The sequence below is a fragment of the Chelonia mydas genome, chromosome 3 (genome assembly GCF_015237465.2).
Source record: "Chelonia mydas isolate rCheMyd1 chromosome 3, rCheMyd1.pri.v2, whole genome shotgun sequence".
In the NCBI taxonomy this organism is placed as follows: domain Eukaryota; kingdom Metazoa; phylum Chordata; order Testudines; family Cheloniidae; genus Chelonia; species Chelonia mydas.
In genome coordinates, this window is record NC_057851.1 from 112,108,662 (window position 1) to 112,122,006 (window position 13,345).

Below are 13,345 nucleotides of genomic sequence, written 5' to 3' on the forward strand. Positions count from 1 at the left end.
CTCGACCATCTCATGGTCACTGCCTCCCAGGTTCCCATCCACTTTAGCTTCCCCTACTAATTCTTCCCAGTTTGTGAGCAGCAAGTCAAGAAGAGCTCTGCCCCTAGTTGGTTCCTCCAGCACTCGCACCAGGAAATTGTCCCCTACACTTTCCAAAAACTTCCTGGATTGTCTGTGCACCGCCGTATTGCTCTCCCAGCAGATATCAGGGAGATTGAAGTCTGAGAACCAGGGCCTGCGATCTAGTAACTTCCGTTAGTTGCAGGGAGAAAGCCTCGTCTACCTCATCCCCCTGGTCCGGTGGTCTATAGCAGACTCCCACCACGACATCACCCTTGTTGCTCACACTTCTAAACTTAATCCAGAGACACTCAGGTTTTTCTGCAGTTTCATACTTGAGCTCTGAGCAGTCATACTGCTCCCTTACATACAGTGCAACTCCCCCACCTTTTCTGCCCTGCCTGTCCTTCCTGAACAGTTTATATCCATCCATGACAGTACTCCAGTCATGTGAGTTATCCCACTAAGTCTCTGTTATTCCAATCACATCATAATTCCTTGACTGTGCCAGGACTTCCAGTTCTCCCTGCTTGTTTCTCAGGCTTCTTGCATTTGTGTATAGGCACTTGAGATAACTCGCTGATCATCCCTCTTTCTCAGTATGAGGCAGGAGCCCTGTCCTCTCGAGCGCTCCTGCTCGTGCTTCCTCCCGGTATCCCACTTCCCCACTTACCTCAAGGCTTTGGTCTCCTTCCCCCGGTGAACCTAGTTTAAAGCCCTCCTCACTAGGTTAGCCAGCCTGCTTGCGAAGATGCTCTTCCCTCTCTTCGTTAGGTGGAGCCCGTCCCTGCCTAGCACTCCTCCTTCTTGGAACACCATCCCATGGTCAAAGAATCCAAAGCCTTCTTTCCGACACCACCTGTGTAGCCATTCGTTGACTTCCACGATTCGACGGTCTCTACCCAGGCCTTTTCCTTCCATGTGGAGGATGGACGAGAAGACCACTTGTGCCTCAAACTCCTTTATCCTTCTTCTCAGAGCCACGTAGTCCGCAGTGATCCGCTCAAGGTCATTCTTGGCAGTATCACTGGTGCCCACGTGGAGAAGCAGGAAGGGGTAGCGATCCGAGGGCTTGATGAGTCTCAGCAGTCTCTCCGTCACATCGTGAATCCTAGCTTCTGGCAAGCAGCAGACTTCTCGGTTTTCCCGGTCGGGGCTGCAGATAGATGACTCAGTCCCCCTGAGGAGAGAGTCCCCGATCACCTATTAATGATTTTCAAAATAATTCATACTTCTGAAAGTTGTGCCTCTTTCACTTAGATGTCTAATTTTTGGTCCCAGGTTTGAAAATTTTGGTCATTGTGTTTTCACTAGCAAGTCATGTTTCTTTCTTTAGTAACATCGAAGTTTAGAATCATCATTAATATTGGTCCAGAATCAAATCCTCAGATCTAAATATCCCTGAACTTTGGGGGTTTGTCAAAGCCAGACATGGATGATGTAACTGATCCCATTGTCTATGAAAGGCTGAACTACACCCCACAAAAACTCTGGAAGAGAAAAGAGGTTTGAAATCTGCACCAGAATTTTATAGATCAGACCTATCACTAATTAGCAGGTGCACTTAAGAAGTAAGAGCTTTTGCGCTAAGACCTGCAATGTTTTCACAAGAATACATGGTCATCTGTATTCTACTGCTCCTTCTTCATTTTCACTGAAATATAGCATAGAACAATGTACATACCACTAAGTCTCTTGGTTATATTTTTGGGGCATAAAGGGTGTGTTATTATTACTATTTATTAGGGCTGTCAAGCGATTTAAAAAAATTAATCACGATTAATCACACTGTTAAACAATAATAGAATACCATTTATTTAAATATTTTTGGATGTTTTCTACATTTTCAGAAATATTGATTTCAATTAAAACACAGAAAACAAAGTATACAGTGCTCACTTCATATTTATTTTTGATTACAAGTACTTCTACTGTAAAAACCCCAAAAGAAATAGTATTTTTCAATTCACCTAATATAAGTACTGTAGTGCAATCTCTTTATAATGAATGTTGAACTTACAAATGTAGAATTATGTACAAAAAACCTTCATTCAAAAATAAAACTATGTAAAATTTTAGAGCCTGCAAGTCCACTAAGTCCTACTTCTTGTTCACCCAATCACTCAGACAAACAAGTTTGTTTACATTTGCAGGAGATAATGCTGCCCGCTTCTTGTTTACAATGTCACCTGAAAGTGATAACCTGTTCCCACTTTCTGGTGATATTGTAAACAAGAAGCGGGCAGCATTATCTCCTGCAAATGTAAACAAACTTGTTTGTCGGAGTGATTGGGTGAACAAGAAGTAGGACTTAATGGACTTGCAGGCTCTAAAATTTTACATAGTTTTATTTTTTTAAGTGCAGTTATGTAACAAAAAAAAAATCTACATTTGTAAATTGCACTTTTATGGCAAAGAGATTGCACTACAGTACTTGTATGAGGTGAATTGAAAAATACTGTTTCTTTCGTTTATCATTTTTACAGTGCAAATATTTGTAATAAAAAATAATATACAGTTTGATTTCAGTTACAACACAAAATACAATATATATGAAAATGTGGAAAAACATCCAAAATATTTAATAAATTTCAGTTGGTATTCTATTGTTTAATCAGTGCAAAACTGATTAATTGCAATTAACTTTTTTAATCATGATTAATTTTTTTGAGTTAATCGCATGAGTTAACTGTGATTAATCGACAGCCCTACTATTTATTATTTCTTTTTCAGCGGTAGGTACAAACCCCAAGCAGGGATTAGGGTCTCACAGCACTAGGCAGCATTCAAAACACAAAGATTGTTTTCTGGAACATGGACTATCTCTTTCCTCCCCATACACATCCTTAGATTAACAGAGGAACTGTGAAGTATAGTAATTAAAAAATATTCATATGAGTGGTCACACTATCAGGCCTAAGCTTTCATGCTAGTTGAGGAATAATGGAGGGTAACAAATAAAAATATACTCTCATGAGACACTTAGGGAAAGGATATTTAATAAGACACCAGTCCTGCCTTCCTGGTATATCCAAAATTCCCCACTGAAGCCAACTGGTGTTTTGGAATGCTTAAAGTAGGCAGGGTGAGGGGAATTGCTGTGGGGCAAAGGAAGGAACCCTCATCTCTCTCAGATGACTTTGGATGCAGTGGCAAGCTTTAGAAAGGGAGGAGATTTAGTATTGTTTTAAGTCAATTCACTCCTTAGCTGAGGAAATGACGAGAGGGAAGTTGTCCCGTCTCAGGAACCATGTGGCACTCCAAGATAAGACAAACAGTTGCTAATTTGAGTCTAAAAGCAGGAAATGTGATACTTTTTATTTCCTTCTATGCAAGCACAACAATGTGACTGGGTGTGTGAACGCATTTCTTCTCCTGCTGAATCGCAGACATATCAAAATCTAGTGCTTCATCGTGGACATACCAGTTTCACAATTATTATTTTGGATGTTATGGATAAAAACGGTACTCATTCGGATAGTTCATGGCCGCCAAACTTTTGGGGTAAGATTATTTTTTTTTACTAGAGTATTATTAGTAGGAATTAGAACACAAGTATGCCACCAATTACTTTGTAAAATGTCATGTTATCTATCACTGGGGTAGATTTCTAGAATTATTACCACTGAAACAATTAATGGATTACTTATTTTTGTGGTGCAAATATTTTCCAAATGCTCCTTAATGAAGTGTCAGGATAGTTTCTTAATGAATCCAAACAGTTGAGATCTAGCAGGTGGGTTTTTGGGCCAGATCTCACCCATGGTCTGATCCAAAGTCCATTATTGAAGTCAATGAGTTTGTCAATTGATTTCAATGGCTTGTTAAGCACCTAATCTCAGTAATTTAATGAAACTGCTCACATAAGGAAAGCAAGCAGGATCTGGCCCATTTTCAGATGAAAGGGATGTAGCAAAGACTAGAGGGAGTGCACTCTTTGGAATAATCGGTTTGTCTTTCCAAGCTGTGAAAGGTTCCTAATAAGCTGAGAACCTCACAAAAACAACTTGTCTTCACTGTCTCTCTCAAAATTTGACTTGTTCTTTGTCCATTAACTCTAATGTGCTATCATTAAAACCTGGGAAGGGTTCCTTAACCAAAATATATTGGGTATGAGACAGGGGTATCAGTAATACCAAAATTCCATAGGTAGATTCACAAAAAAACAAACAAACAAACAAACCACCAGCAGCAATCATGGAGATCACTTCACTCCAAAAAGTCCTAAAACTTGCTATGTTTTACATTACACAAGTCACATACTGTATATTTGCCTATTTTATTCTTACCATCCCTTGTGATCTTTTCAGGAGTCCTTGCAATATGTAACTCTACAAAATAATATATGCTAAAAACAGCAAAGAGGCCTGCTTTATTATGAGGATGTATTGGGAGTAAAGTGGGAGATCAGCTTATGGGACACTTTTGAGGGAGTTCCTTTGTGTCACCTTGTGTGAGTAACAGGCCTTTGAGTGCTAATCTCTGATTCCTTTATTGATATGTGCATTTCATAGGATGTGCTCTCCTTGTTTCGGGTACTGTCCTCTGGTATCTGAAGCAAAGATGACTGCCAATTTTTAGAGTGAAACTGCATATTTTTCTAAAGTAGCTATTTCAGAATAGGAGTGAAAGAGTGCTTTCATATAGCCGGTACTTTGAGAATCCTTGAGTAAGAGGCACTACCTACTGTAAATTCCAGATTTTATTCTATTCTGAGCCAAGAGTCAGCGGGCTATATTTTATCTCTAATGGAAAAATCCATCAGAAGGGCAAAGTTACATGAGACATTGTGAATTCACAATCCAGAGTTTCTAACTCAACAGGCACTGTGGTTTTCCAGCCAGAGAAGTCTGTGGACAAGATCCTTCATCTGCACTGAGGGCTGGGTATCTGCTCTACCCCCTGGGCCTAGCGCTGGCCCCCTTGGTAGCTGTGTTGCCATTACTTTTCTGCTCACTTTTGGGTGCCTCCCAGGGCTTGCCAAACCCCGGATTCTTCCATGCTCAGTGCTGACTGCACAGAGAAGAACCTGCACAGGTTGCCATAATGCTGAGAGTCGGCATTAACTTGCATAAGAATTTTCTTGTGTTGTTCCCAAGTAATTGATATTGCACAGCACCACAATTCCCTCCACTTGGTGACACCCACACAGTAGATCAACCTCACAGTGAACCATCCAGTCTTCCTATGGAGGGGCCTCCATGGTTACAGAGAGAAGGTAGTGATGCCTCTGGCTCAATGCATTTCTCCCTAATAGTTTTGGGACATAGCAGTGGGATTGGCACTTCGTTCTTTCCCCCCCATATCATGTGGGAAGGGGTGGAATAGGCAAGGAGATTTCAGGAGATGGCATCAGTTAAAATGATATAGCATAGCTGCTTTCAGCAAAGTCTGACTTTAAGAATACATTTTACACACTCTCTCTTTTTAAGGAAGCATATAGTATTGTGAGCACTAACAAATTACTTAGGCCAGACCCTGCAGAAGTTTACACACAGTCTTAAATTTACTCTTGTGAGTCATCCAATTTGTTTCAAGGGGATTATAAATGTGTAGACTAAAGTGTGTGTAACTGTTTGCTGATCAGGGACTTACTCGGAGTGGACAAAGTTAAATACTGTAAAAACTGTTAGAACAATTCACCGTCCTTATTAATCTATTGTCCAATAGCTGGTATCATACTCTGAAAATTATCTACAGGAATCCTGTTTTCTGGAACTCTTGAAGTTTCCACTGTTAACTTGAGACCATAGCTCTTTTAGAAGTGATTTTAAGAATTTTAAAACAATATCAAAGTAAAGTCTCCACTGCAAGACTTACTGTTTATTTATATTTGAGCACATATTATTCTTTTCCAAACCGGTCCATTCCACAGTATATTATTAAAAGTCCACATGTAATGGGGTACAGTCACCACTAGGGTACCTCCTCCTGGCTATTCAGGGGATTAGCTCCGTCCAGATCTGACGCCCCTTTTTGTCATTTGCTCTCACTGCAGCTCTTTTTGCTCTCTGGGACTCAGCACGCTCTCTCTTCGTGACTTGGCCCTCCAGCCAGGTCACTATCGGTGTTTCCCCTTTGGGGGTATTAAAGTCCCACTAGATTAGCTATCCTCATGCCACTCCAGACAGTTTTCCAATCCAAGGCTAGGTCCTGTGCCTCTTTCCCAATGGCTGGTACGGGAACGCAGGCCAACCCAGTACTCTGGGTTCCAGTCCAGGGACCCGATGTCTAGCAACTATGGTCTGCTCGCTCCCAGGACTCTTTTCTACCTCTCTGCCTTATCTTCTGCCTCCCCCCAGTTTTCCAGCCTAAACACTCTTCTTCCGGGAAACAACTGTTTACTGTTTAACTGTATAGCCCCAAACATCCTCCCTTCTCCCAGGAACTAACTACAGATTACTTCCCCTACAGCGCCTTTCTGGTCTCAGCTTGCTGGCTTTGTACAGGCCCAGCCTGTACCTGCTCAGCTGAGCTTCATCTTCTGTTAGGGTTTGCCTGTCCCGCCTAATTCTTCCCTAGGTGCAGCCTCTTAGTTTAATTAGCCCCTTCCCAGTTACCTTAACCCTTTCAGGTGAGGTGTGAAGTGAGCACCTCAGCACACCAGATGAGCAAAGTTGTGTGTATATATATGATAGAAACAGCATATATGCTGTGACAGGGTCGGGTCAGATGGCTATAGGAGAGTAATAGAAGGCAGATATATTAGCCCCAGGTTAAGTAGGTCCCTTTTCCCTGGGTAAGGTAACAGGGAAGTTTCCAGAACAATCAGGAACCTTCTGGAGACAATTAAGACAGACTGATTAGAACACCTGCAGCCAAACAAGAAGCTGCTAGAATCAATTAAGGCAGGCTAATCAGGGCACCTGGGTTTTAAAAAGGAGCTCACTTCAGTTTGTGCTGCGTGTGTAAGGAGCTGGGAGCAAGAGGTGCGAGGAGCTGAGAGTGAGAACTCATACTGTTGGAGGACTGAGGAGTACTAGCATCGTCAGACACCAGGAGGAAGGTCCTATGGTGAGGATAAAGAAGGTGTTGGGAGGAGGCCATGGGGAAGTAGCCCAGGGAGTTGTAGCTGTCGCACAGCTGTTTCAGGAGGCACTCTAGACAGCTGCATTCCACAGGGCCCTGGGCTGGAACCCGGAGTAGAGGGTGGGCCCGGGTTCCCCCCAAACCTCCCAACTCCTGGTCAGACACAGGAGGAGTTGACCTGGACTGTGGGTTCACAAAAACGGCCAAACTGAGGGCTGCTGTGAAGCTCCAAGGTGAGCAAATCTGGCAATAAGCGCAAGACCCACCAAGGTAGAGGAAGAACTTTGTCACAATGCACAGCTTGGCTTGAGTCATGTTATGTGAATTGCGTTAGTGGTCTCAGTCAACTTCCTATTAGACAGCTGTCCACATCATAAAAAAACACCTTGAGAAATGACACAAACTAGCATCCTTGTTTGAAGGTTCAGCAGAAAGGCCGAGGACTGAATGGACCTGGAGATTTAACCACTCTCTTTCACCCCTGAAAGTGTCTCCTCCAAATCACACTATCAGAGCAACGTGAGGGGAGCTTTCACTACTGCTGAATATGCCCTAATTGTCCTGGGGATTTCATGTACCACAGTCATCATTGTGGAACCTTTCACAAACACTAAATTAAACACCTTTCACAAACTCTCCCAAAACCTGACATGCAGCACAAATACATGAATAAACTGTAAACAGGATAATTTTGTGGGCCTAAAAATCATGAGTGTTTCTATTAGGCATACAAAAATTGATTTTAACCTCCTTTCTTAGTGTACACTTCCAGGAGTTTTGTAATAAATGTCATGGCCTTGTCACTAAACTTCCTCTATTTAATAGGGAAACCATAGTAAACATGTGATAGGTGGTGATACCTTCTCTTTCTATCAACTTAGCAAGGTTGCTGTAGCCTCTGGCAGCTCTGCTCCTTGCCTAGCCAATTAAAGAGGTCTCAAGAGGTGCTTCCTGGTTGCAAGGAGGAATTTTTTTTTCCACTTGGAAAGCAAGAATACGCCTGTCTCAGACAACTTGGCTGGACTAATCTGGCAAGGAAGAAATCTCCACCTATAGTCACTAATCTCTTTTTGGATCCAATCTGTTTATGGAATCATAGAATCATAGGGTAAGAAGGGACTGCCAGGGTCATGTAGTCTAGCCCCCTGCCAAGATGTTTTGATGCCAGTATACTCTCTCTGGGGGAAAATGAGCATTAGGTGTGAAGATACAATAGTACCAGTTTGTGTAAACAAGGATCAGACTGCCAGTCTCTTCAGAATGGTCGCTACAGTCTCATAGAGCTCACTGAAATGCTACTGATGGAGAGAAGTGCTGGCATGAAATGTTGTAGGATAATCTACTGTATCTGTTCATTTCCTGTGTACTCACTAAATATGGCATCTTGGGAACAGGGTCTGGGGCATTTTCCTCCAGAATTCTTTTAGAAACTCACTCTGAGAGTGAACAGTTGTGTGTCTCCCATTCGCCACTTTCTGAGTGTGTCACCCCCTCTTCCTACTGTGTCTCTCACTTCTCTTTTCATTGTCACTTCCTTTTCGGCACACTTTCACTTCCCCCATGCTCCTTCTACACTCTTTGCACTCCTTCATTCTTCTCTTAGCAGTACAGCATAACAGTTCCAACAACTGCTGTGACAGTCTATATCCTTATGTCCACTCTTTTTACAAGACTATGATGGATTCTGTACAAAGTATGCCTTGTGAGGTATCATTTGAAAACTCATAATGTGCTGATTATTATTGTCCTAGTAAAATATGTGTGACAACATGGTATGTAAAGTTATAAGATTATACTGTATGGCTTGACTAAGACAGGCTCCAAGTTTAGAAAAGCAGGCATAAACCAGTTCCTCAGAGACAAAAGGCAAATTGATGCCTCAGCCAGGTGTCAACAAAATCAAATGGACTATCACCTGGGTAAGTGGCCATTCTTTGGCAGGAAGAAGGGTGTGAGCAAGAATTTTACATCTTGGCAATGGAACAGCTGGAGCTCCTATGCAAACAGACTGACTGTCGCCTGAACCCCAGCTGGAGATGATTCACAAAGAAGAGAATTATTATAAAAAAGGGGAGCAAACTCCCCTGATTACCTCTTTCCCCTCATCTCTACGCATGGCATCAACAATACTTGAAAGACAAAAGACGCCTCATAGAACTGGAGGAAAGGTCCTGGCTAAAAGGATTCTAGACAGACTGCTGTAAACATGTGGTGAGAGAGAGTCTTTTTTTTAAATTCACTTTAGCTTGTTCACTTAGCTATTAGTTGTATTTTACCTTTAATTTTCTTGTAACCAAATTCTAACTTTTATGCCTCATTACTTGTAATTGCTTAAAATCTTTCTTTAGTTAATAAACTTGTTTCATTGTTTTATCTAAGCCAGGGTGTTTGGATTGAAGTGTTTGGGAAACTCCACTTGAGCTAGCAAGGTTTGTGCATATCATTTCCTATTAATGAAATGATGGACTTTATATGAACTTTTATTGTCCAGGAGGATGCTGGGCAGTACAAGATGCACATTTCTGGGGGAAAGTCTGGGACTGGGAATTTGCTGGTGTTACTCTGCAGTATAATTCAAGGATGGCAGGCTGGCTGGCTGAAGCACTCTTGCAGTATAGCTGGGGGTAATTTACCTGGTGGAGGCTGTGTATGAGCAGGCCAGGAGTGGTTGCTTTCACAGCGAAGCATTGTAAATGGCACCCCAGGTTGGAGAATTGAGGGCACACAGTTGTCCAACAGTCCAGATTGTACCCCGGAGAATGTCACAGCTGCCTTACTATCTTGCTATACTTACGGACATTAAGAGCCAGAACCTTGAGTGCATGTGTGGTGCACATGGGGTGGGAGGGTAATAGTGGCTTTAATACATCATTTTCTTACCTAGTCCCAGGGTTGTTCTGTGCTGGGCCAGATCCCTGGCACAACCTGAAGGGGCCATTGTTCTGGCAGCCCATGATTGCTAGGGTGTATGATAGCCCAGACAATTCCTGTGCCCGCAGATAAGAGGTGGGATGGCAAGGCACAAAAGCTCCACAACACCTGAAGTTCTGTTATGCAGGGGGACTCCCCAAGTGGCCAGCTAATCCAGCTTTTGGGCAGCTTTGCACAGCAGGAGTGGAACAAAGCAGCTGGAACACACCCCACAATCAGAGCCTCAGACTCCAGGTGCTGCGTCACCCTTGGTAGCCTTGTTTCCTGAAACAATATTACTGGTTTTCCTTTTTTAATCATTCCATGCTGGAATGGCTAGTTTTTTTAATGATATTTTAATTGGTGGTGAAAAGCCAAACCTGTCTCTGGAAGGATGGCTTAATACCTCAGCTGGAACTTTCCTTGCAATCGTTTTCTTTCTGTCACTTTTCTAGAACCCTTATTATGATGCGGAAAACCCAAAGATTAAAAGATATCAACCCTCTGAAACATATCACCCCACTTACCGCAAAGGGGCAACTTCACTCTAAGCACCTCTTTTTTCCCCTGCAGATGTGGCCTCCTTCTGCAGAATCTTTGGGCTGATTAAGACTGACCCCTTCCTAGATTTACAACTGGGATGTGGGGAAAGAGTGTAAGGAGCCTCTTCTGGCCTTGCAACTCCTGGGCAGGGGTGAGACAATTGCAATCTTTACAAACCCTTGTCAGTGGTGGCAACCCCATGAGACCAGGGTGGGAAGGTCTTGCGGCAGAGCTATTCAGCCATGCTGTATCATCCCAAGGTACAATCCCTTCCAGAGCTCTCCCTGGGGCAGTAGGGCTCATGAACTAGTAGCTAGGAGCCATGATGGAGCCTTTTGTGTGCAACTGAAGATATTGTGATGGCACAAAATGCACATATGCAGTAATTCTGATGCCTGGGTAACCAGGTTATCAATATATAGTACAGTATGTACAATGTGGATGAATTGATGTTGCTCTCTTTGTCTTAAAATTATTTATTTTAATTGTTTTGCCATTTTTAATGGTCAACCTCACTGCAGTTTTTTAAAATTAATTACCATATATAAAATATAGATCAAGTCAGTAAAGAGTTGATGTAAATATCAGGCCAAATTTAGCAACTGGATGTGGAAGAGTAAAGAGGGCAAAGACAAGGGTGGTACTTTTAAGCAACATGGGGGGAAGGGAAGAGAGGGGAAACATTTAGTGAGCTGGTAAGACCGGGAGTCAGAATATCCCTGAGTTCTTCCCAGAACAATGTGTGTCAGCATCTCTCACAAAATGCCAATTAGAGCATATAAACCCCCACATTAACCACACCCTCCCAACTGGCAGACCCTGCCCTTTTGGAGCTATGGATCACAAGCATGTGAGTTAGCCAGCCCCCCAGTGCTATCAAACAACAGATGGCTAGAAGTGTATCGTGTATAGCTGCTACATAGCTGTGCTTGTAGAGGGTGATGAGGAGACACTCTTTCTTCCCCAGCAGTGAACCTGTGCAATAGAGGGAAGGATTTTACTCACTGATTGAATACACTGAAATGTATTCAGATTCCTGGGTTAAGGAGACCATTTTAGGGTGAAGTGTTAATTCTTATCATACCCAATGGGAGATTAGAAGTGCTGTCTTCTCTTAGGAACAACCAGAACTTTGTTCTGCCTGACTGCAGCAGGTAGAGACTTTCTAGGGAAAGAATTACACTGTCAGACAGTATTTTGTTAACAGCCATGGGTGGCATTTGGAGCACTGATAGCTGCAGCAACAATTTGGAGCACTGATAGCCGTAGAACAAAGATGAAGGATGATCCTGTGGTTAGAGCCTAGCTTGAGACTTGGGAGACCTGCTCTGGCACAGAACTCCTGTGTGACCTTGGGCAAGTTACTTAGTCTCCCTGTGCCTCAGGTCCCTTTCTGTAAAATGGGGATAGTAGCAGTGCCCTACCTCACAGGGGTGTTGTGTGGATAGATACATTACAGACTCTGAGATGCTCAAATACTATGGTAATTGGGGATGCCCCTACCGTAGAACACAGAATCTGATAGACAAAGAGGCAGACTGATGTATTTTTTGTGTGATCCCCTGGAAATATACAAAAATTATGTGGATGCTTAACTGTAAATCTGTTTTAGGGACAGAAAGGAAACCCATATATCTCCAGAACTGACACTTAAACAGCGTTATGAAAGAAATGAAGGAATCCTGGAGCGTGATTAGATAACTCCTTATATTTTTTCCTCCACCTTATTAGCAATCTCAGGTACAATGTGCCTGCAAGGCCTTCCTCCAATTCCACAGGGAAATGTTACACTGTGACATGGATTTAATAGTGAGAACATTTTTCCTTTGACTTAGCAAAAGATTTCATTTGTATGAGTAATTCTGTTTTTCTTATTACCGGAGCATAGTGACAATGTGTTTACATGGTGCATTTGTGGCAACTGGGTTGACTCCAATTACAAACTCGGTTTCGACTGTAAGCCCTTTGGGTTAGGAAGTGTTCATAAAGTGCCTCATTTGGGCCTCTCGGCACTACTGCAATATAAATAAATATAGTAATTGTAATCAATATAAACCTTGTCTAACGGAGACTGAAAGCACTGGAAAGGCTATTTTTTTCTGAGTAGGGGTCTAGAATGTGTGTATTCCCAGTGGTCTCAGTGTAACATTTGCTAGATGGCTTCTGGGGCAAGATGGGTCTCTCTGGATGAAATACCAATTTCCTGATTTCTTTATTGAAGCTGATATAATTCAAGGCAAACCCATAAAGTATTTAGTATTTAGTACCTGATCCTCAAGTACAGTTGAGGAGTGCACAGTACAGCTATTCGCCATTGCACTCCCCAAGTGCTGGGCTGGCTGGCTGCTGACCTGATCAAGCATAAGTTAACAGCCCGAGAGCTGCCTAATGATTCTGATCATGACCTCAAGGGGATGTTATGGCATCCCCTCATACACTGGCTACCTCTCTTACACTGTCACTGGCTGAAGTGAGGTGGGTTGGTGTTTTAGCTATTATACCAGCTCTACACCACTTGAGGATCTTTCTGTTCCCATCTACATTGACTTTAGGGTGATCTGTACTGCTGGTATGGTGAGGTCAGTCATATCCATCAGGACTGCACCAAAACATAGAAAGCAATCCAAATCACACAGACAGCAATACAACATCCAAAGAGTTCAGTCCTCAGTGCACCAAGAGAACTTCCAAACACTCCTCAGTGGAAAAACTGGCCATATGCACACCTGGAAATGATAGCACAAGTGTTGAAGACTTGGAATCCCTAAAACAGACCATCCATGAGGTTTGCAAGGAATCCACT

The 13,345-nt window shown here is 42.6% G+C and overlaps 2 protein-coding genes across 4 annotated transcripts in view; both read left to right on the forward strand.

Annotated features, from left to right (window-relative positions):
• Positions 1 to 3,303: 3,303 nt before the first annotated feature.
• The window catches only part of MYCT1 (MYC target 1), a 33,179-nt gene continuing 23,137 nt past the window's right edge, over positions 3,304 to 13,345 (forward strand). Inside the window, exon 1 of the mRNA XM_027822776.3 lies at positions 3,304 to 3,564. Coding sequence (XP_027678577.1) covers positions 3,390 to 3,564 — 175 coding nt within the window. The 5' untranslated portion in view covers positions 3,304 to 3,389. The remainder of the gene's footprint in view (positions 3,565 to 13,345) is intronic.
• The window catches only part of LOC102937114 (vasoactive intestinal peptide), a 61,775-nt gene continuing 51,862 nt past the window's right edge, over positions 3,433 to 13,345 (forward strand). For 2 of the 3 annotated variants that reach the window (XM_037895006.2, XM_037895007.2), the window contains exon 1: positions 3,436 to 3,564. In XM_037895006.2, the coding sequence (XP_037750934.1) occupies positions 3,545 to 3,564 (20 nt within the window). In that variant the 5' untranslated portion in view covers positions 3,436 to 3,544. Of the gene's footprint in view, positions 3,565 to 13,345 lie in introns of all 3 variants that reach the window. The other variant, XM_043543168.1, reaches the window with a different exon arrangement.